This window comes from Pogoniulus pusillus, chromosome 35 (assembly GCF_015220805.1).
Source record: "Pogoniulus pusillus isolate bPogPus1 chromosome 35, bPogPus1.pri, whole genome shotgun sequence".
NCBI lineage: Eukaryota > Metazoa > Chordata > Aves > Piciformes > Lybiidae > Pogoniulus > Pogoniulus pusillus.
In genome coordinates, this window is record NC_087298.1 from 11,098,713 (window position 1) to 11,119,572 (window position 20,860).

At 50.7% G+C, this 20,860-nt stretch overlaps 1 protein-coding gene across 2 annotated transcripts in view; it reads right to left on the minus strand.

Moving 5' to 3' along the window:
- Nucleotides 1–1,978: 1,978 nt before the first annotated feature.
- The window catches only part of COL5A1 (collagen type V alpha 1 chain), a 213,993-nt gene continuing 195,111 nt past the window's right edge, over nucleotides 1,979–20,860 (minus strand). The window contains exons 63-66 of one of the 2 annotated variants that reach the window (XM_064171508.1): nucleotides 19,236–19,348; nucleotides 15,443–15,511; nucleotides 10,105–10,338; nucleotides 1,979–4,780 (exon numbers count right to left, since the gene is read on the minus strand). In XM_064171508.1, the coding sequence (XP_064027578.1) occupies nucleotides 4,634–4,780; nucleotides 10,105–10,338; nucleotides 15,443–15,511; nucleotides 19,236–19,348 (563 nt within the window). In that variant the 3' untranslated portion in view covers nucleotides 1,979–4,633. Of the gene's footprint in view, nucleotides 4,781–10,104; nucleotides 10,339–15,442; nucleotides 15,512–15,566; nucleotides 15,636–19,235; nucleotides 19,349–20,860 lie in introns of both variants that reach the window. The other variant, XM_064171507.1, reaches the window with a different exon arrangement.

Below are 20,860 nucleotides of genomic sequence, written 5' to 3' on the forward strand. Positions count from 1 at the left end.
AAAGAAGTAAAATTAAAATGAATTAAAAAAAAAACATAAAATCAAAATTATTCCAATTAAATTGTAAAGATTAAAATAAAAACTGAACAAAATAAAAAGTTTAAAGAATGAAAATAAAAAAGGTAAAAATGAAAGTAAAACATAAATTAAAATGAGAAATGAAAAAGAAAGATAAAAACTAAACTAAAAATATCTAATTTTAAAATTTAAAATTAAAATAAAAGCTAAATAAAATAAAAAGGTTTAAAAAATTCAAATAAAAAAACTTTCAATGGAAAAATAAATAAAAAAACTTTCAATGAAGAAAGAAAATAAAATTTAAAAAAAGAAAATAAAAAGAAACAACTTTCAATAAAAAAAAGAAAATAAATAAAAAAAAAAGTCAAAGACAATAAAATAAAATAAATCAAAAACCTTTCAATGAAAAAAAGAAAATAAAATTAAAAAAACTTTCAATGAAAAAAAAAGAAATGAAATAAATAAAATGAAAACTTTCAATTAAAAAAATTTTAAAAATCCTTTCAATAACAAAAAAGAAAAAAAAACCTTTGAATTAAAAATAAAATTAAAAAAACTTTCAATGAAAAAAAAATTAAATAAAAAAAACTTTCAATAACAAAAAAGAAAAAAAACTTTGAATGAAAAAAATAAAATAAAAAAACTTTCAATGAAAAAAATTCAATATAAAAAACATTTCAATAACAAAAAAGAAAAAAACTTTGAATTAAAAAATAAAATTAAAAAACTTTCAATGAAAAAAAATTTAAATAAAAAAACTTTCAATAACAAAAAAATAAAAGAAAAAAATCTTTGAATTAAAAAAAATTAAAAAACTTTCAATAAAAAAACAATTAAAAAAACCTTTCAATAACAAAAAAGAAAAGAAAAAAACCTTTGAATTAACAAAATAAAATTAAAAAAAAACTTTCAATGAAAAAAAACCTTTCAATAACCAAAAAAACCGAAAAAAACTTTCAATAAAACATATAAAATAAAATAATAAAAAACCTTTCAATTAAAAAAAATAAACCAAACAAAATTTCAAATAAAATAGAATAAAATTAAAAAAAAAGAAATAAAGCAAAATAAACCAAGCAAAATTTCAAATAAAATAAAAGAAAATAAAAATAAAAATAAAAAGAAAAAGAGAAGAGAAGAGAAGAGAAGAGAAGAGAAGAGAAGAGAAGAGAAAAGAAAAGAAAAGAAAAGAAAAGAAAAGAAAAGAAAAGAAAAGAAAAGAAAAGAAAAGAAAAGAAAAGAAAAGAAAAGAAAAGAAAAGAAAAGAAAAGAAAAGAAAAGAAAAAGAAAAAGAAAGCAAAATAAACCAGAGAGAAAAACAATTACAAAGCAAAGAAGCAAAAGAAACCCCAAAGTGAAACAACTCAATGAAAATAAAACCAAATCTTTGGGAAATCAAAAACTAAAAGGCACCAAAAAGAGACCGCAACTGAAACCCCTCAAATTAAAGCCAAAGGACCAACCCCACCTCTCCCTTAACGCCACCAGCAGGGCAGGAGCTCTGACGCCAGACTCCTCCGCTGATGGCTTTGCTGTTGTCGCTGCTGTTCGCTCTTGCAAGGGAAGCGAGCAGCAGTTCCCTGCCCTCCTGCCTGCTCCCGCACCGGTCCCTGCCCTCCTGCCTGCTCCCGCACCGGGCTCTGGCCACGCTGGCCCAGGAGCTGACTTCTCCTCTTTGTTACCATCTCCTCCTCCGCGCTGCTTCGCTGCCGCAGCCTGCAGCTCGCAGGGTAGCACCTTGGTTCGTTTTCCCCCACTCCCGTGTGGAAAGAACCAACCGAAAAGAAAGCCCCAAGTGAAAAGGAGGCTCGGCGAGAGCCCAGGGAGGAGAAGGGAGTTGGATGGATGTGACCGAGAGTAAAAGCACCGCGCGGCACCGCCGCTCCCTCCGGCATGGCTTTGCCTCCCTTCCTCGGCTGCTGCTGCTCTCTGCTTGGGAAGGAGAGTCGGGGAAAAGACATCCTAGCTCAGCATTTATTCACAGTAAATGTGATGTCTTCTCCTCTCCCGTGGAAGCTCCCCACCTTGGCTCAAGCACCGATGTGAGACTAACAACTAAACCCCCACCTTAGGACATCTATTTGGCAGCCAGGATGACCCCGGCTAAAGGAAAAGAGCCGACAAAGAGAGAGAAAAAGGAGAGGGTGGCAGCAGGGTCGGGAGCCAAAAAATGCTGCATGGGATGATAAAAAAATAGAGCAAGCCCAAAAAGCAACCCCCAAAACCCATCCTGGCAGAGGCTGCGTGGAAAGACCGAAGAGAAGCGCAGAGTGCCAGCAGTGCTCGGCGGGTGGGTGGGCACCAAGCAGCCACCCAACTTCAGCAGCGCCTCAGGACATCCAGCAAAGACATAAATTAGCACCACAAACAACTCCAAGACCGAGGACAATCTGGAAACCACTGGGAAAAGAACCAAAGAAAGTGGGAAGAGGCTTGGGGGTTAAAAAGGAAAAGCTGGAAGCACCTTAAAGGCTTTTTTTTCTACCTGGCCCGCATCAGCTGCTGCCATCCGGTGAAGGAAAAGGTCTTTTATGCGTGGAATAGAGAGGTGGCATGCACTTGGAAAGCAAAAGTGGGAGCAAAAAGCCTTCAGCCTGTGTGGAAAGTGGCTAAATAGAGCAAAAGCAAGTGGGAGACTGGCCAGTGGCAGAGTATCCCCAGTGTTGGATCAAAGTTCTTGAACTAGATAGCACCACAGAGACATGTAAAAATAAAAGCACCTTTGTTGTCTTTCCTGTCCTTTTTGTTTCTTCCCCCTGTTATTTTTGTTTTCCTCCTACATTTTCTAGCCAGGGAGGACAAGTGGATGTCCTCTGCCACTGGAAACTGATTGCATGCATTTGTGTTTCATTTTCATCATCATTAGTTGGAAAGAATGCTGAAGGAACTGGTTTAAAAAGATCCACAAAGGTAAGCAAGTGGATTAAGAGGACAAAAAACAAGGCAGAGGCTCGAAGCAGATCTTGCTTTCAGATCAAGGAGGGGGTTGAAAGGTGGCTTGAAATTCCTTATCCTGAAGCAAATCATCCCCAAAAGCATCTGTGGCTCAAGGGGGTTTGGTTTGCCACTCATGGGGCTGCAAAGGTTCATGCCTGGGCATAACTAAACCCTCCCCAGATCCAGGTTTGAGGTTGGGATGAGGGAAGAGAGGTGAGGCCGTGGGTGGTTGCCTTCAATCCCAAGTGGATGCTTGGCTAGGAGGAGAGGTTGTGGCTTTGATCCAGACAGGGCCACAGGCACATTTTGAAGCCAGAAACATTCAAAGGTTTTGAATCATATCCAAGACAAATATTTACTTACAACACAGACAAGGGGAAAAAAAAACCCCAACCCAACCCAACAAACAGAAGCACCTTTAAGACATGGCAGAGAGAGATGCCCACTGGGGCTTTAAGCACTCGAATTCATGAGGTTAAATCTTGTGGCAGGCTGAGATTTCCACAGAGATATTAAAGAGCTTGGAAGTGGCCATCAAGTCTTAACCAGAGGTGATCCAAATCTTGTGGAGGTCAACAAAAATGCCTCCAGATAAGCTCGGGCAAGGGTTGGGTTGGAACCAGGACTGCTTGGACTTCATCAAGCTGGACAGTTGGAGGAGTTTCAAGTTGTTTCGTTTCACCTTAGAAACAAAGAACCAACAACAGACAGCCAAGTGCTGGGGGTCGCTTTGAGGCGAGGAGGAGGAGGAAGCTGTTGATGGTGGTGGGGTTTGCTGGGGAGGAGGAGAAGAGGAAGAAGCAGCAGCCATCAATGGTGGTTGGGTCTGCTGGTGAGGAGGAGAAGAGGAAGAAGCAGCAGCCATCAGTGGTGGTTGGGTCTGCTGGTGAGGAGGAGAAGAGGAAGAAGCAGCAGCCATCAATGGTGGTTGGGTCTGCTGGTGAGGAGGAGAAGAGGAAGAAGCAGCAGCCATCAGTGGTGGTTGGGTCTGCTGGTGAGGAGGAGAAGAGGAAGAAGCAGCCATCAATGGTGGTGGGGTCTGCTAGGGAGGTGGAGAAGAGGAGAAGGAAGAAGAAGTCATCGATGGTAGTGGGGTCTGCTGGGTGGCTGTGGAGCAGCAGCAGCAGGTCTGCAGGGCCAGGTCTTGCAGGGCCAGGTCTTGCAGGGCCAGGTCTTGCAGGGCCAGGTCTGGCAGGGCCAGGTCTGGCAGGGCCAGGTCTTGCAGAGCCAGGTCTTGCAGGGCCAGGTCTTGCAGGGCCAGGTCTTGCAGGGCCAGGTCTTGCAGGGCCAGGCTGTGTGGCTGCTGGTCAGCAGATTCTGCCTCTGCGGTGGGAATGCTCCTCTCAAGTCGGTTGGTCAGGGTGAGGGGGGAGTGAGTAGAGAAGAACTTGGGCCAAAAAAAAAAAAAAAACCCCAAAACCACAACAACCAACCAGGAATAAAACCAAACCAGCCAAAAAATAGCCCCCAGAACACCCCCCAAAAACCAGCCCCAAGAACCCATGGCTGTCCAGTTCCAGAACGTGCATCTGACGAGGGAATCCTTTCCTGCTTTTTTTTTCCCTTCTCTTTTCTTTCTTCTTCTTTTTTTTTCTTTTTCTTTTTTCCTCTTTAATTAATGAAATGGTGCAATGAGGTTACGAGGTTGCTCATTTGGAGACTAGTTTCCAGGTGGCTCTTAGCCCATGAAGCAAGCTGGTCCCACCTCGAATCCAAATTTCTGTGCTGCTTCTCCGAAGTCATTGAACATGATGTCGACTATAGGCACCTGCTCTACTTTGGGGGTGTTGATTTCCAGGATAGTCTTCTGGTAGCCCTTCTTTGCCTGGTGGGGAGAAGAGACAGAGAGAGAGAGAGAGGGAGAAGGGGAGAGAGGGAGAAGGGAAGAGGGAGAAGGGAAGAGGGAGAAGGGAAGAGGGAGAAGGGAAGAGGGAGAAGGGAAGAGGGAGAAGGGGAGAGAGGGAGAAGGGGAGAGAGGGAGAAGGGGAGAGAGGGAGAAGGGGAGAGAGGGAGAAGGGGAGAGAGGGAGAAGGGGAGAGAGGGAGAAGGGGAGAGAGGGAGAAAGAGAAAGAGAAAGAGAAAGAGAAAGAGGAAGAGAGGAAGAGAGAGAAAGAGATCAAAAGAGAGGGAAAGAGGGAAAGAGAGAAGGAGAAAGAGAGAGAGGAGGAGAAAGAGAGAGAGGAGGAGAAAGAGAGAGAGGAGGAGAGAGAGAGAAGGAGAAATAGATAGAAAGAGCGAGGGGGAAAGAGAGAAGGAGAACGCAAGACAGAAAGATAGAAAGAGAGAAGGAGAAAGACAAGGAGAAAGAGAGAGAGGGAAAGAGAGAGAGGGCAAGAGACAAGCTCTGATGATCACAGAATCACAGAAGGATGCCTGCAATCCAACGACTTGGCATGAAGAATCAATCAGCACTCAGCCGGGTTTATGGTGATCACAGACCACAGGATGTCAGGGGTTGGAAGGGAGATCATCGAGTCCAACCCCCCTGATCTGCAGTCTAAATCTGCCCTCCCCAGGCTTCAACCCATTCCCTCTTGTCCTATCACTACTGTAAAAAGTCCTTTCATGTCCCCAAGGGCTGGAGCAGCTCTACTGTGAGGACAGGCTGAAGGAGCTGAGGGTGTTCAGCCTGGAGAGGAGAAGACTCCAGGGGGACCTTAGAGCTGCCTGCCAGTAGCAGAAAGGATCCTACAGGAGGGCTGCAGAGAGACTGTTCCTGGGGGTGTCTAGAGCCAAGACAAGGAGGAATGGTTTGAAGCTGAGGCAGAGCAGGGTTAGAGTGGAGCTGAAGAAGTTGTTCTTCAATGCAAGGGTGGGGAGACTCTGGCACAGGCTGCCCAGGGAGGCTGTGGATGCCTCCTCCCTGGGGGTGTTCGTGGCCAGCTTGTCTGAGGCTTTGAGCAGCCAAATCTAGTGAAGACATTGTCCCTGCCCATCATGGCAGGGAGGTTGCACTAAATGATCTCTGAGGTCCCTTCCAACCTAAACCATTCTATGACAGCCACAAAACAAAGCCCTGGGAGCTCAGGTTTGTCCTGAGCTCAGGCTTTGGAACAAAACCCAGCTGCTGCCATGCAGATCAGAAGACACTGAGCCTGCTGTCAGCACATGTCAGAGCAGGAGCAGGAGCCTGGTAACAAATTGTTGTGGCTGTGGTAGAAGTTGTTTTGCCTCCCCGAGGACATGCATGGGTTGTTGAGCAAATGTAAGCCATTTAATTTGAATATATTACTTTGGCTATTATCTGAGAGCTCCCCAAAAGATCACATTTAAAGTTGGAAGCAATTTCACAAGGTGATGCTGTCTCTCTCTCTCTCTCTCTCTCTCTCTCTTTTGTTAATGGTGCCTGGTAGCCATCCAGTTAGTGCTGAAATATAAATAATTATTAGAGCAGCAGAAGTGCCCCCCAGGGTCTACAAAGCTGCACAAACAAGGGAATTTATGGAGCAGCTTTCAGCTCTGCCCTGCCCTCTGATTTGTGTGTCTCTCTCTCTGAACAGGCTGCAGCACAGCTGCTGTAAGAGCAGCCAAGCACACTCAGATCGTGGCCTCAACATCAGCCCTCTGGTGCTGGTTGCAAGCAGCCTTCACCACGGCCAGAGTGTTGCACCTGCAGCAGGACCTTGGTTTTGGGCTCCCCAGTTGAAGAGGGACAGGGATCTGCTGGAGAGAGTCCAGTGGAGGGCTATGAGGATGATGAGGGGACTGGAGGGCATGGCTGATGAGGAGAGGCTGAGGGACCTGGGAATTTTTAGTCTGGAAAAGAGAAGGCTTAGAGGGGATTGGATAAATGTTTATAAGTATCTGAGGGCTGCCAGGAGTGGGGGGGGCAGGCTCTGCTCACTGCTGCCTGGGATAGGGCAAGGAGCAATGGGTGTCAGTTGCAGCAAAAGAGGTTCCAGCTCAACACAAGGGGGAATTCCTTGACTGTAAGGGTGACAGAGCACTGGCACAGGCTGCCCAGAGAGGTCGTGGAGTCTCCTTCTCTGGAGCCTTCCAAGGCCTGTCTGAATGTGCTCTTCTGTGATCTGTGATAGTATGGTCCTGCTGTGACAGGGGGGTTGGACTGGATGATCTCCTTGGGTCCCTTCCAACCCCTAACACCCTGTGAGCCTGTGACCTCTGCAGTGATGCTGTGCTGGGGCAGCCCAAGCTCATTTGTCACAAGGTAAGGCTCAATCTCACATCTCCTGCCTGTAGTTCATAGAGGATGATCTGACAAGGTCCAGAGATGCTACAGGAGATGCAGAGTCTCTTTCTGCAAGGCTGCACTAAGCACCCCTGGGCTGCACTAAGCAAAGCCTGGATGGGGCACTTAGGGCCATGGTCTGTTTGACTGGACAGGGCTGGGTGATAGTTTGGGCTGGATGAGCTTTGGGAGTCCCCAGGGATGGGGACTCCACCACCTCCCTGGGCAGCCCATTCCAATGCCAATCACTCTCTCTGACAACAACTTCCTCCTAACATCCAGCCCCAGCCTGCCCTGGCACAGCTTGAGGCTGTGTCCCCTTCTTCTGTCCCTGGCTGCCTGGCAGCAGAGCCCAACCCCACCTGGCTACAGCCTCCCTGCAGGCAGCTGCAGGCAGCAATGAGCTCTGCCCTGAGCCTCCTCTTCTGCAGGCTTGGAGAGAAGTGGGTGTTCAACCCTTCCACCTCCTAACAAGTGCTAGGACAAGGGGAAATGACCTCAAGGTGCACCAGGGGAGCTCTAGGCTGGGTATTAGAAGGAACTTCTTCACTGAAAGGGTTCTTTAAGGCTGGACCAGGCTCTCCATGGAGGTGGTTGAATGCTCATCCCTGAAGGCATTTAGAAGATGCAGAGATGTGGTGCTGAGGGCTATGTTTTAGCACCAGCCCCAGTAGCATTAGAGAATGGTTGATCTGGATGACCTTACAGGTCTTTTTCCAGCCAAAATGAATTCTTATGAAGTACTTGAGGACAAACTTCCCCCATGTGGCCTCTGCACGTTGCCAGCAGCAGGATGGATGCTGCCCTTTCCCTCTCTGTGAAGAGTGGCAAGAGAAGAAGTGATTCTAAACTGATTTTTCTCATTGCTCCTACAGCAAAAATGCAAAAGAAAATCTAAGTGTGTGTGTGTCAGAACAGACCAACTTCCACCTCACATTCTGCAGAGGGCTTTTTCTGTCAAACATCTCAATCTTTCTGTCCTGTGGGCTTCAATCTCTGCAGTTGCAAAGGGTGAGAATTATGCAGGCGCCTGCTGCAGCAAGCTGGGTCCCAAAATAAATGCAGGCAGCACCTGCTTTGCCAAAATTCCAGCTCCTGAGGGCTTGCTTTGCAGAGCTCCATCCCAAATCAAGGCTTCAACAGGAGGTAGAAGCAAAGGGAGGATGCTGGGCCTCATAGGAAAGTTTGGTTGTTGCTCGTGGCCAAAGTGAAGAGGCTGCATGGGGAGGAAAGGGCTGCAGCAGGATGCTGCCTTCTGCACCCTGGGCCAATAAAAAGAAGTCAGAGAGAAAGATGCCAAAAGTCAGACCTGAAGTGTGAGCAAGGCTGAGAGCTTCTGCCTGCTGCAGTCCATGGCCATGAGAACTCATCTGACTTGCTCCAGCCTCTGCCAGAGCTGCACAGGCAGCTCCTGTGAGGAGCAGGAGCTTGCAAACACAAAGCAACCCAAAGTGCTGTGCTGGGGCTCCTCTGACAGCTCAGGGAATGCCAGGCCAGAGCTGGGCACTGCCTTGGGGTGTTGAGGTGATGAACCTCCATGCCCAGCACAGCTCAGAGCCAGAGCCAGCAAACCCCATGTACAACTGGGTGCCATCACTCAGCTCTCCCTGTGAAGGAGTAAGAGGAGGGGAGGACACTCTAAAGCCACCTGTGGTTTTAGGCAGGTCCCTTCCCTCACCAGATCCTTCCTTCAAGCTTCAGAGATGCTTTCCAGCCTCTACCACTCTGTGATTCATGTGCAGTCAGCAATGAGCAATCAGGTCTAGCAGAGGGTGTCCATGCCCATACACAGGGGTTGGAACAAGTATCATGCAGGTGGGCAAAGCCCCTCAGGAGCACCAAGTCCAACCTAGAACCCTGCTCTACAATATTCACCTTAAACCATAGCCCTAAGCACCACATCCAAACCACCTTGAAACCCATCCACAGTGGGGGACTCCACCACCTCCCTGGGCAGCTCATGCCAGTCCCTGACCACTTTCTCCACGACAAACTTTCTTCCTAGTGTCCAATCTAAACCTCTCCAGGCTCAGGTTGAGGCCATTCCCTCTCGTTCTGTCCCCAGTTACCTGTGAGCAGAGCCCAGCAGCACCAAACTAGATGATATTTAAGGTCCCAACCCAAACCATTCCATGAATCTGGCTCCTAGAAGTGCAGCAGCTTCCCCTTGAGTGGAATCATGGAATCACAGAATGTCAGGGGCTGGAAGGGACATCCAAAGCTCAGCCAGTCCAACCTCCCTGCCAGAGCAGCATCATCTAGAGCAGATCACACAGGAATGCATCCAGGCAGGTTTGGAATATCTCCAGAGAGGAATATTTGAGTATCTTCAGAGAGGGATACTCCACACCCACCCTGGGCAGCCTGTGCCAGGGTTCTGGCACCCTCACAGGCAAAAAATTCCTCCTCATGTCTAAATGAAGCTTCCTCTGCCTCAGCTTCCACCCAGTGCCCTTTGTCCTGGCACTGGCATCACCCAGCAGAGCCTGGCTGCAGCCTCCTGCCACTCACCTGCACACATTGATAACCACTGCTGAGGTCCCCTCTCAGTCTCCTCTCTCCCAGCAGCACAGCCCCAGCTCCCTCAGGCTCTGCTCCTAACAGAGCTGTTCCATTCCCTTCAGCATCTCTGTGGCTCTGCACTGGACTCTCAGAGTCCAACCCCCTGCCATGGCAGGACCACCCAGGGTAGTTCACACAGGAATGCATCCAGGCAGGTGTTGAAAGTCTCCAGAGCAGGAGACTCCACAGCCTCTCTGGGCAGCCTGCTCCAGGCTCATGACATCTTCCCAGCACAGGGAAGAGCAAGTTTGCTGCCTCCAACATCGGGGACCACCCTCAAGCCAACTACAAGAGGCTGAGGGGATTTGGAGGTGATTTGCTCCGAGGCAGATGGTGCTGGACAACCCCTAGGAGGGGACCAGCGAGCTGCAGCACACAGCCCAGCCCTGCCCACCTACCGCGCAGCCGTCGAGGGCGGCTCGGATGTAGGGGTTGTTGTCGTAGGACATCTCCTCGTCGTTGGAGCCCAGGAAACGGATGGCTTTGTCGTAGCTGTTGGTGGTGGCATCGTGCCAGGCCACGGACTGGTAGCAGTTGTAAGTGAAGTTCTGGTGGGCTGAGGCGCTCAGGAGCCGCAGGAAAGTCATCTGCACCACTCCGATGGGGTTCCCGTCCGCATCCACGTAGGAGAGCTGCGGGAAGCGGAGAAGAGGAAACGCTGGGCAGTGAGGGGCACTGCCACACGTGTGGAGGGGCTCTGAGGGCCACCAGCCTCACCCATCTTTGCTACCCTGTGCACCTCAGCACCCCAGCGGGGTGCAGTCCTGCCTGCTACGGGATGGAGCCGCTGCGGTTCTCCTGCGGCCAGGACAGGGCTGCCAAGGGACAATTTATTTCCCTGGCTGGTGGGGAGCTAAGAACTGTAAAGCTCAGAGAGGGTAGGAGGAGAAAGAGCAGAGGAATTTCAGCCCTGGCTGCACGAAGGTGCAAATCTGGGGCTAACTGCTCTCAAGTTTAAGCCAATACTGATCATACTCCTCCAGCTTGTGAAGAGGAGAGAGAAAGCAGGTTTCTTTTTCTGCCTTCTTTGAGATGATTTCCTGACCACTGTGGCTGTTTTGTTCTGCACACTCTGGGCTCTGCCCCATTCACATCCCCTGGGCACCAAGACCTTGGCTTTTAAGGAAGCCATGAACTTCATCTGCAGCACTTCTACCCCCGCTGAGAAGGACTCTGTGGTGCCCTGCTCCTGGTCCTCCAGGCTACACTCAGCTAAAGGGGAAATGCACTTGGGGGTGGTTCTTGAGGCATATCATGGCAACACAGAGCTGCAGCAGCTCCATTCTACACATCAGGCTCCTTTTCTCCCTTGCAAAGTGGTGTCTAAGAATCTACCCCTGCAAAGCAGAGTTTCCTGACACCACACCAAGGGCATTCAGGACTGACTTCTTCTCTCAGAGCCCACCAAGGATGCAAATGGGACCCAGTTGGCAGGTAGACATGAAGTGTGTACTTCAGCTGGCAGCTCCAGCCACGGCCAAGCTGCCAGAGCTGCTCTCCACAGCTCCTCTACAGACAGTGGCTTTCTTTAGAGCCAGCCAGGAGTGAAACAGAGGCACAGGCAGAGTGTGGCTGTTCCTCGAGGTGTCCTGAGCCACCGGCGCGAGCTGCAAACAGTCGGAGAGATTCACAACCAGACAACAAAAGCCACAAGGAAGAAGCCCATAAAAATAAGGAAATCTACCAACCTGTTGTCAGGATACCACTGAGCTGTCCTCCTGAGAGGGAAATATGACTGACCATGAGAAGAGAGCCACACATGCCAGAAGAGCTACCATAAAAAGCCACCAGGACGTGGAAGGGAGGGGACACAGGACGCTGTGCACACAGCCAGTGACATGTGGCACTGCCAAGCTGCAGGACCCACTTCTCTTGGGGCTTTTTTTCACAGTATCACAGTATCACCAAGGTGGGAAGAGACCTCACAGATCATCAAGTCCAACCCTTTACCACAGAGCTCAAGGCCAGACCATGGCACCAAGTGTCACGTCCAGTCCTGCCTTGAACAGCTCCAGGGACGGCGACTCCACCACCTCCCCGGGCAGCCCATTCCAGTGTCCAATGACTCTCAGGGAAGAACTTTCTCCTCACCTCCAGCCTAAATCTCCCCTGGCACAGCCTGAGGCTGTGTCCTCTTGTTCTGGTGCTGGCCACCTGAGAGAAGAGAGCAACCTCCTCCTGGCCACAACCTCCCCTCAGGTAGTTGCAGACAGCAATAAGGTCTCCCCTGAGCCTCCTCTTCTCCAGGCTGAGCAATCCCAGCTCCCTCAGCCTCTCCTCGTAGGGCTGTGCTCAAGGCCTCTCCCCAGCCTCTTCACCCTTCTCTGGACACGCTCAAGCATCTCAATGTCCCTCCTAAACTGGGGGGCCCAGAACTGGACACAGGACTCAAGGTTTTCCTCTCATTTGCTCTTATTTCAGCTCAGTGCTTGGGTTGGGAGCTTGACTGTTTGGTGCTGTTCCACCTCTGATGAAAGCAGGGAGCCCTGTGCCAGCCTTGCACCCAGAGCCACCAGGAGCTGGCTGCGTGCAGAAGGTTTGCTCATGGGGAGGTGCTGGGGCAAAAATCAACCCTTTCCTGTTTTCTCTGAGCTAGTCTTGTCCTGGAGCTGATGCCACATGGCCATGGAGGACAAGATGGGTGGCAAACCTTCTTAGAGCTACTGGGAATTGTATGTAACACAAAGCAGAGCCCAGAGGAAGACATCTGCAGCCCTTTCATCCCTCTGCATGCAGTTGGGAATGGTAAATCAGCTCCAAGCTCTCCGTGTCACTGCTCAGTGGTGGTGTGGAAGCACCCAAAACAAGATGGGTTTTTGGTAGTTCATGTTCACTTGTCCTTATTTTAGGTAGACTCAGAAGAAAGGCTGCAGCTTCACAGCTGCACACCTCATGCAAGTGCTGAGAAGGTAGCAAATGGTCTCCTGGAGTGCATTAAGGAGACTATGACCAGCAGGTCAAGGGAGGTTCTCCTTCTCCTCCTTCACTCTGCCCTAGTGAGGCCTCATCTGGAGTACTGTGTCCAGCTTTGGGCTCCCCACCTCAAGAGGGACAGGAAACTACTGAAGAGAGTCCAGCAGAGGCTGAAGAAATGCTGAGGGGCCTGGAGTGCCTCTGAGGAGCAAAGGCTGAGAGCCCTGGGGCTGAAAGCCTGCAGAAGAGCAGCCCCAGAGGGGATCTCTGCTCAATGCTCAGCAAGAGCCAAATGGCAGGGGACATGAGAATGGGGCCAGCCTCTTGTCAGTGGTGCCCAGCAACAGCACAAGGGGCACTGGGCACAAATTGGAACCCAGGAGGTTCACTTTGGCATGAGGGTGCTGGAGCCCTAGAGCAGGCTGCCCAGAAAGGTTGTGGAGTCTCTTTGCCTGAAGAGCTTCCAACCCCCTCCTGGCCCTTGTGGCCCTGGGCAAGCTGCTGTGAGTGCCCTGCTCTAGCAGGGGGGTTGGACTGGATGATCTCCAGAGGTCCCTCCCAACCCTCTCCACGCTGGGGTTCTGGGATTCATATGGAACCCCTCATATCATCAGTCTGTGCTCTCAGCAATGCTGAGCAGCCACATGGACATCTTCCCCTCAGCTTCAGGGATCCCCATGGACTCAGCCCCCTTGAGAGCCTACGCTCAGGCTGCAGGGAAGACACCAAGGACCTTCACCACAGAGCAAGAGGAGCAATGCTGAGCCCAGAAGGGAAACTCAAACTCATTTCATCCCATCCATTTACACACAGATTTCAGCTGATCTTGGCCCCAGGCAGCTGAATGTTACCCATTTCCCAATCTGGTGGTTGCAGGCACTGAGTGGGGTGAAGTGAGAGGTCCTTTAGCTAAAGCCAAATCAAAGTGGACACCTAAGGCTTGTGTGTTGAACAGCTTTGAGGTTTGCTGAGGCAGATCTTCCAGGTGCTGGTGGCTTTTTTTTTTCCATATAGAAAATGCAGGAGAGGTAAAAAAAATAAATCAATTAAAATATATATAAATAAAGAGGCAAGAAAATGGCAACACTGAAAGGTGGAACAAAGGGCTCCAGGCAGCACTGAAAGGCCTGGTTTAGAAAGATGGGTCCTGAGCTCTAGGGTGACAAATCAGCCTCTGAAGTACCAGCGTGAAGAGGCTGGAGGAAAGAGATAAAAGCAGGATTGATGGAGGGGATCGAGGGGAAGATGGAGGGGAGGGAGGAGATGGAAGGGATGAGGATGATGGAGGAGATGGGGAAGGGGGAGATGGAGGGGAGGAGGGTGATGGAGATGGACATGATGGGGATGGGTAAGATGGAGGGGAGGGAGGAGATGGAGATGGAGATGAGGGGATGATGGAGATGACAGAGGAGATGGGTAAGATGGGGATGATGAGTAAGATGGAGGGGAAGGGGGAGATGGAAGGGAGTGGGGAGATGGAAGGGATGGAGATGGATGAGGATGATGGAGGGGAGGGGGGTGACGGAGATGGACATGATGGGGAAGATGGAGGGGAGGGTGGAGATGGAGGGGAGGGGGCAGAGGGAGAGGAGCAGGGAGATGGAGATGGACATGTTGGGGATGATGGAGGAGATAGGTAAGATGGGGATGATGGGGAAGATGGAGGTGGGGGGGGAATATGGTGGGGAGAGGATGATGGAGAAGATGGGCAAGATGGGGATGATGGAAGAGATGGACAAGATGGGAATGATGGAGATGGTGGAAAAGATAGGGCAGATGGAAATGCTGAGGATGGTGGAGAAGATGGGCAAGATGAAGATGGACAAGATGAAGATGCTGGAGATGATGTAACCCATAATATTAACCGCTGAAGTGCTATGTCATGAAGCTATGAGTATCTACTCATAGGAGCCAGGAGGAGCTGCAGAAGCCAAGTCCTTCTCGTGGGCAGAATTGGAGCCAGATGTGTTTAGTGGCAATGAGTGCAGCTTAGGAAAGCAAAGTGGTGATTTGCTTTGGGGTTTGCCTTTTAAGGTGGAAGTTTTGGGGTGCTGCAAGAAACCTCAGCCCTGGCTGGGATGGGGATGGTGACTGCAGGGAGCAGCTCACAGTGGTAAGTCAGAGCACCTCCTGCTTTCAGGGGCAGGTTGGTTTTACCTACTGAGTGTTTCCTTCCTCCCTGGCTTTGGCTGAGCTCATTATCTGCATCCTGCTAATCCTACAAGGATCGAAACCCCTGCTGGAGATCTGTGCTGCTTAAGGAGCCCTGCCTTAGGCTGAGCAGTGGGGAATTAGCTCCTCAGGGAAGTGGTGGATCCTCACACAGTGAGGATTCAGCTAGACAGGCTGCTGAGCCACCTGGGCACACTGCTGGCTCATGTTCAGGTGGGTATCAATCAGTACCCCCAGATCCCTCTCTGTCTGGCTGCTCTCAGCCACTCCGACCCCAGCCTGTATCTCTGCACGGGGTTGTTGTGGCCAAAGTGCAGCACCCTGCACTTGGAGCTATTGAACCCCATCCCACTGGACTCTGCCCATCTGTCCAGGGGGTCAAGGTCCTGCTGCAGAGCCCTTCTGCCTTCCAACTCAGTCACATCTGCCCCCAGCTTGGTGTCATCTGCAAACTTGCTGATGACTGACTCCATGCCCTCATCCAGATCATCTATGAAGATGGTAAAGAGGATGGGGCCCAGCACAGTGTGTGAACTGCTACTTCTGACAGGTATTAGTCCAGCATGCAGAGTGCAGCAGGTCTGGCCATACCAAAGCAGATGAGAGGCTCTGATTGAGACTAGAGGGCCGAGCTCAAGGTTAGCCACTTACCAAAGACCCCCGCTTGTATTGACTATACCATGTGGCAGGCTGCTCTTTGGGCCAACGAGCCATTTTGCTCTGTAAAATATGACATGGGTTAAAGGCAACTGAAAGCACCAAGGTGTTCTCTTACCAGTTTACCCCGCTTGAATTCACTGAACCAGGAGCCTGGGTTCTCCTTTGGCCAAGAAGTGATTCTAGCCTAGTTTGTGGACGGTGAAGAGGAAAGGAGAAAGAAAACAGAGAGAGAGAGAAAAAACAAGAAAGAAAGTTACACTCAGTTCCACAAGCAGCATCTGCATGTCTCATTGAAACCCCCAAATTCCTTCACAATGCTGTTCTTAAGCCTCATACACCACTAACAAGAGCAGCTGGCACACCCCTAGAGTGCCAGCAGCAGAAGGGGGTGGTGTGGTGCTGCCCAGCACTGCCTTGGTAGCAGCCTCTTCTGCCCAGGGCTAATGGTTTTCACCTCCTAGATGCTTTGGATGCAAAACCAGCAGTGCAGGAGAGACCAAAGGGAAGGTCAAGAGTTAAAGTCATAAAAGGCAATGTCAGCAGTAAGAGCTGTGTGGATCTTCACGGGAGGGCTGGAGAAGCAGTGGTGCTGATGGAGAAGGCTGCTGTCAGTCTGTCACCAAATCCAGAGGCTGTGGGGCTGGGAAAGGCAAGGGATGTGGTTAAGGAGAAGCCTTTGCCTGCCTCCTGCATCTGTGAAGCAATAAGGTGCAGTCAGTGCTGGACCATCACACCTGATGTTTAAGAGGGACAGGGATCTGCTGGAGAGAGTCCAAGGGAGGGCTATGAAGATGAGGAGGGGACTGGAGCACTGCCTGAGGAGGAGAGGCTGAGGGACCTGGGGCTGCTTAGTCTGGAGAAGAGAAGACTGAGAGGGATCTAATCAATGTCTATAACTATCTGAGGGCTGGGGGTCAGGAGGGGGGCACAGGCTCTGCTCACTGCTGCCTGGGGTAGGACAAGCAGCAATGGATGGAAGCTGCAGCACAGGAGGTTGCAGCTCAGCACAAGGGGGAACTCCTTGCCTGGAAGGGTCCCAGAGCCCTGGCACAGGCTGCCCAGAGAGGTTGTGGAGTCTCCTCCTCTGGAGCCTTTCCAGGCCTGTCTGGATGTGTTCCTGTGTGCCCTGAGCTGGATTGTATGGTCCTGCTGTGGCAGGGGGGTTGGACTGGATGCTCTCTTTGGGTCCCTTCCAACCCCTGACATCGCCTGTGACCTCTAAGGTCTCTCTCAATCTAAGCCTCTCTATCAATTCATCTGCAGTGTCTCTGCTTGTTCAGTGTCCTGCTCCAGCCCTACAACTCTTCCTGCAGGTGATGTGAGGTCCCTTTGGGTCCCTTCCAATCCCTAACATTCTGTGATCCTGTGAAACTGATCCTGTATGATGGAGCTTCAGCTACCTGGGGTGATACAGGGGGTGACCTTGAGAAGAACTCAGCTGCCACAGCATCCTTCCTGGCAGCCCCACCGAGGCAGCTGAATCACTTGTTTTGAGTCAGAGCCCAAGCGAGACGCGTGGCTGCCGACTGCTCCCTCACCCTCCCACAGCCTCCCTCACTTCAGCCATAAGTCTCTTCCTCTCCTCTCCTCTCCTCCTTTCCTTTCCTCTTCATTCCTCCTTTCCTTTCCTCCTTTCCTTTCCTCTCCATTCCTCCTCTCCATTCCTCCTTTCCTTTCCTCTCCATTCCTCCTCTCCATTCCTCCTTTCCCTTTCCTCCTTTCCTTTCCTCTCCTCTCCATTCCTTTCTTCCCCTCCTTTCCTTTCCACCTTTCCTTTCTTTCCCTCTTTTCCTTTCTTCCTTTCTTTTTCTTCCCTCCTTTCCTTTCCTTTCCTTTCCTTTCCTTTCCTTTCCTTTCCTTTCCTTTCCTTTCCTTTCCTTTCCTTTCCTTTCCTTTCCTTTCCTTTCCTTTCCTTTCCTTTCCTTTCCTTTCCTTTCCTTTCCTTTCCTTTCCTTTCCTTTCCTTTCCTTTCCTTTCCTTTCCTTTCCCTTCCCTTCCCTTCCCTTTTTCCCTTTTCCTCCCTTTCCTTCCCTAGCAAGCCAGCATGTTTCTGCTGCACAAAGGATGGACTGGAAGGGGACGGGGCTTACACTCTGCTGTGGCTTAGAACAAATCCACTCAGGCACTCTGAATGCTGGGGTGGTAGCAGCTTCCATTCCTCTGGGTGGAGGAAAGGCAAGGAAATAAAAAGAGCAGGCTGCAGCTTTTCTCCTTATTTACAACAGCCCTGCAGAAGTGGAGCACAATTAGCATGTGAGGAGCATCGCCAGCGGTCAGGAAGAGCAGCTCCACAGTGGGTGAGATGGGGCCAAAGAGCCACTTGGCAGCATCAGAGTGGCAGGAGTCTGAGCAATGGAGAAGATCTGGGCAGCCTCTGCCCCTTTTTTTGTTGCTGCTGCTGCTGTTGTTTTCTTTCAGCTGCCAACATTGTGAGGAGTTAATGCAAAGGAGAAGAAATCCATCTCCCATTCAAACAGTCCCCACGAAAGCTCCAGGAGGATTTATGCTCTGTGGTATCCCTCCTGTGCTGGCACAAGCATTCTGGTGGGTGAAATTCAGTCAGCAAATGACTTTCACTGGAAGGAACAGCTTGGCCTGCACCTTAAACCCAGCTGCAGCATGAACTGTCGAGCTGGGAGAGCTCCCCTAGGCTGCTTTGCAGGAGTTGCTGCTCTGCTGGTGCAAGAACTGGGGAAGGCAGCTCCAGGAAACAGAGTGCACGGCTAGGAGATGACAAATGTGGCTTTGGTGGAGCCCAGTACATCGTTACACAAATAGCTCCATCAGCTCTGTGCAGCAGGGCACTGAGGCTGCCTGCAGTCATTTAGGGTCATTTACACACAAGAAACACCAGGGGAAAAGGCAGGAGATAAACGTTCACCTTGCTCTGCTCTGCCTGAAGACATAGGGAGCATGGCCAGAGCAGGGCCAGGAGGATGCTCAGAGGCTGCAGCAGCTCTGCTGTGAGCACAGACTGAAAGAGTTGGGGCTGTGCAGGCTGCAGCAGAGGAGGCTCCCAGGTGACCTTCTTGTGGCCTGTCAGCATCTGAAGGGGGCTCCAAAAAAGCTGGGGAGGGACTTCTGAGGCTGTGAGGGAGTGTCAGGAGTGGGGGGAATGGAGCAAAGGTGGAGGTGGGGAGAGTGAGGCTGGAGGTGAGGAGGAAGTTGTTGAGCAGGAGAGTGGTGAGAGGCTGGAATGGGTTGCCCAGGGAGGTGGTTGAAGTCCCATGGCTGGAGGTGTTTGAGGCCAGGCTAGCTGAGGCTGTGGGCAGCCTGCTCTAGGGTAGGGTGTCCCTGGGTATGGCAGGGGGGTTGGAGCTGGCTGCTCCTTGTGGTCCCTTCCAACCCTGCCTGGTTCTGTGCTAAGTGGTGCTCATGCATGGAGAGAGCAGAGCAGCAGCCCAGCTGCAGGAGGGGAGATGGGGAATGAGTTAAATGAAGCTGTTGAGGAGCTGCAGTTTCTGCACCAGTAGGGGAAAAAAAAAAAGAGAGATCTAAGTGAAATTAAGGTTTTAGCATTTGTTATGCCTGGGAAGTCATCAAAGACTTGTCCCAACCCCTGGTTTAAACCTGGCTTAAGGAACTTCACCCTGTCAACATACCCCTTGTTATCTCAGAAGCCAGCACAGTGTAAGAAAGAAATGTTCTGGGTCTTTAATCCTCACTTGCTGTTGTTCATCCCTCCTAAAATTGACTCTCTCTGAATATTCATCTCAGGAACCAATCTCTTACCACTGTGATATAGAGAGGGGAGCAAAAATAAAAGAGAGTTGCCTGGACTTACTCCTTCAGATTTCTTGTCAGGGAAGATGCAGGTCTCTCCACCAGCTGTGAAATTACAGTAAACTTTGAAAGAGTCCCTGGAACATCCTTGGTTAGGATCAACCCAGTATTCACCTGGATGAACAACAGGGAAGAGAAGGGAGGGAAAGAATCAGTGCTGTGAAGGATGATGGACACTGTCCTGTACTGCCCTGCCAGGGTGGGCTTCTGCTTCCTCTCAGGGAGAAGGGAAGGCACTTTCTGGTACCCCATTTGTGTCAGCCACATGCCTAGAGAGAGGAGCAGAGGCATCTGCCCCAGTGAGTGTGCCCCAGCACGGTGGGCACCTTTACAGAGGGGCAGCAAAGCCTGCTGGAGGCACTGGAGTGTGTCCAGGGCAGAGGACAGACTGAAAGCTGCCTGTGAGGAAGGCACAGTGGGGGCTGCTTTCAGTTCAGTGCTGGGCCAGCTAAGCCACTCACCCACAGATGGACCTCAAGTCCTGAGGTACATCCTGAGGTACATCCCTCCTGCAGGGAGGCTGTAGCCAGGTGGGGTTGGGCTCTGCTGCCAGGCAGCCAGCAACAGAAGAAGGGGACACAGCCTGAAGCTGTGCCAGGGCAGGTCTAGGCTGGATGTTGTTAGGAAGTTGTCAGAGAGAGTGATTGGCATTGGAATGGGCTGCCCAGGGAGGTGGTGGAGTCTTTGTGGCTGGAGGTGTTGCAGCCAAGCCTGGCTGGGGCACTTAGTGCCATGGTCTGGTTGGTTGGGCAGGGCTGGGTGCTAGGTTGGGCTGGCTGAGCTTGGAGCTCTCTTCCAACCTGTTTGATTCTATGATTCTATGACAGTTCAGCAACCACCTGCCCAGAGGTGGGCTCTGGAGTATCTGTACTGGTTGTGTTCTGATTCCTGGGGCTGCTTAGTCTGGAGAAGACTGAGATCACAGAGAGAGTGGTCAGGCACTGGAATGAGCTGCCCAGGGAGGTGGTCCCCCAGCCTGGCTGTGTTTAAGGGAGGTTTGGATGTGATGCTTAGGGCTTAAAGTGAATCTTGTAGAGTAGGGTTAGAGGTTGGACTTGGTGTTCCTGAGGGGCTTTGCCAACCTGCCTGGTTCTGAGAGGAGCTCTGATCAATGTGTACAAATACCTGAGGGGTGGGTGGCAAGGGGCTGGGGCCAAGCTGGGGTCAGCAGCCAAGGAGCAATGGATACCACTGGAGCATAGAAGGTTTCAGCTCAACATGAGGAGAAACTTCTTTAGAGTGAGGGTGACAGAGCCCTGGAGCAGGCAGCCCAGAGAGGCTGTGGAGTCTCCTGCTCTGGAGACTTTCAACACCTGCCTGGATGCATTCCTGTGTGAACTACCCTGGGTGGTCCTGCCATGGCAGGAGGTTGGACTCTGAGAGTCCAGTGCAGAGCCACAGAGATGCTGAAGGGAATGGAACAGCTCTGTTAGGAGCAGAGCCTGAGGGAGCTGGAGCTGTGCTGCTGGGAGAGAGGAGACTGAGAGGGGAGCTCAGCAGTGGTTATCAATGTGTGCAGGTGAGTGGCAGGAGGCTGCAGCCAGGCTCTGCTGGGTGATGCCAGTGCCTGCACAAGGGGCAATGGTGGAAGCTGAGGCAGAGGAACCTTCATGGAAACATGAGGAG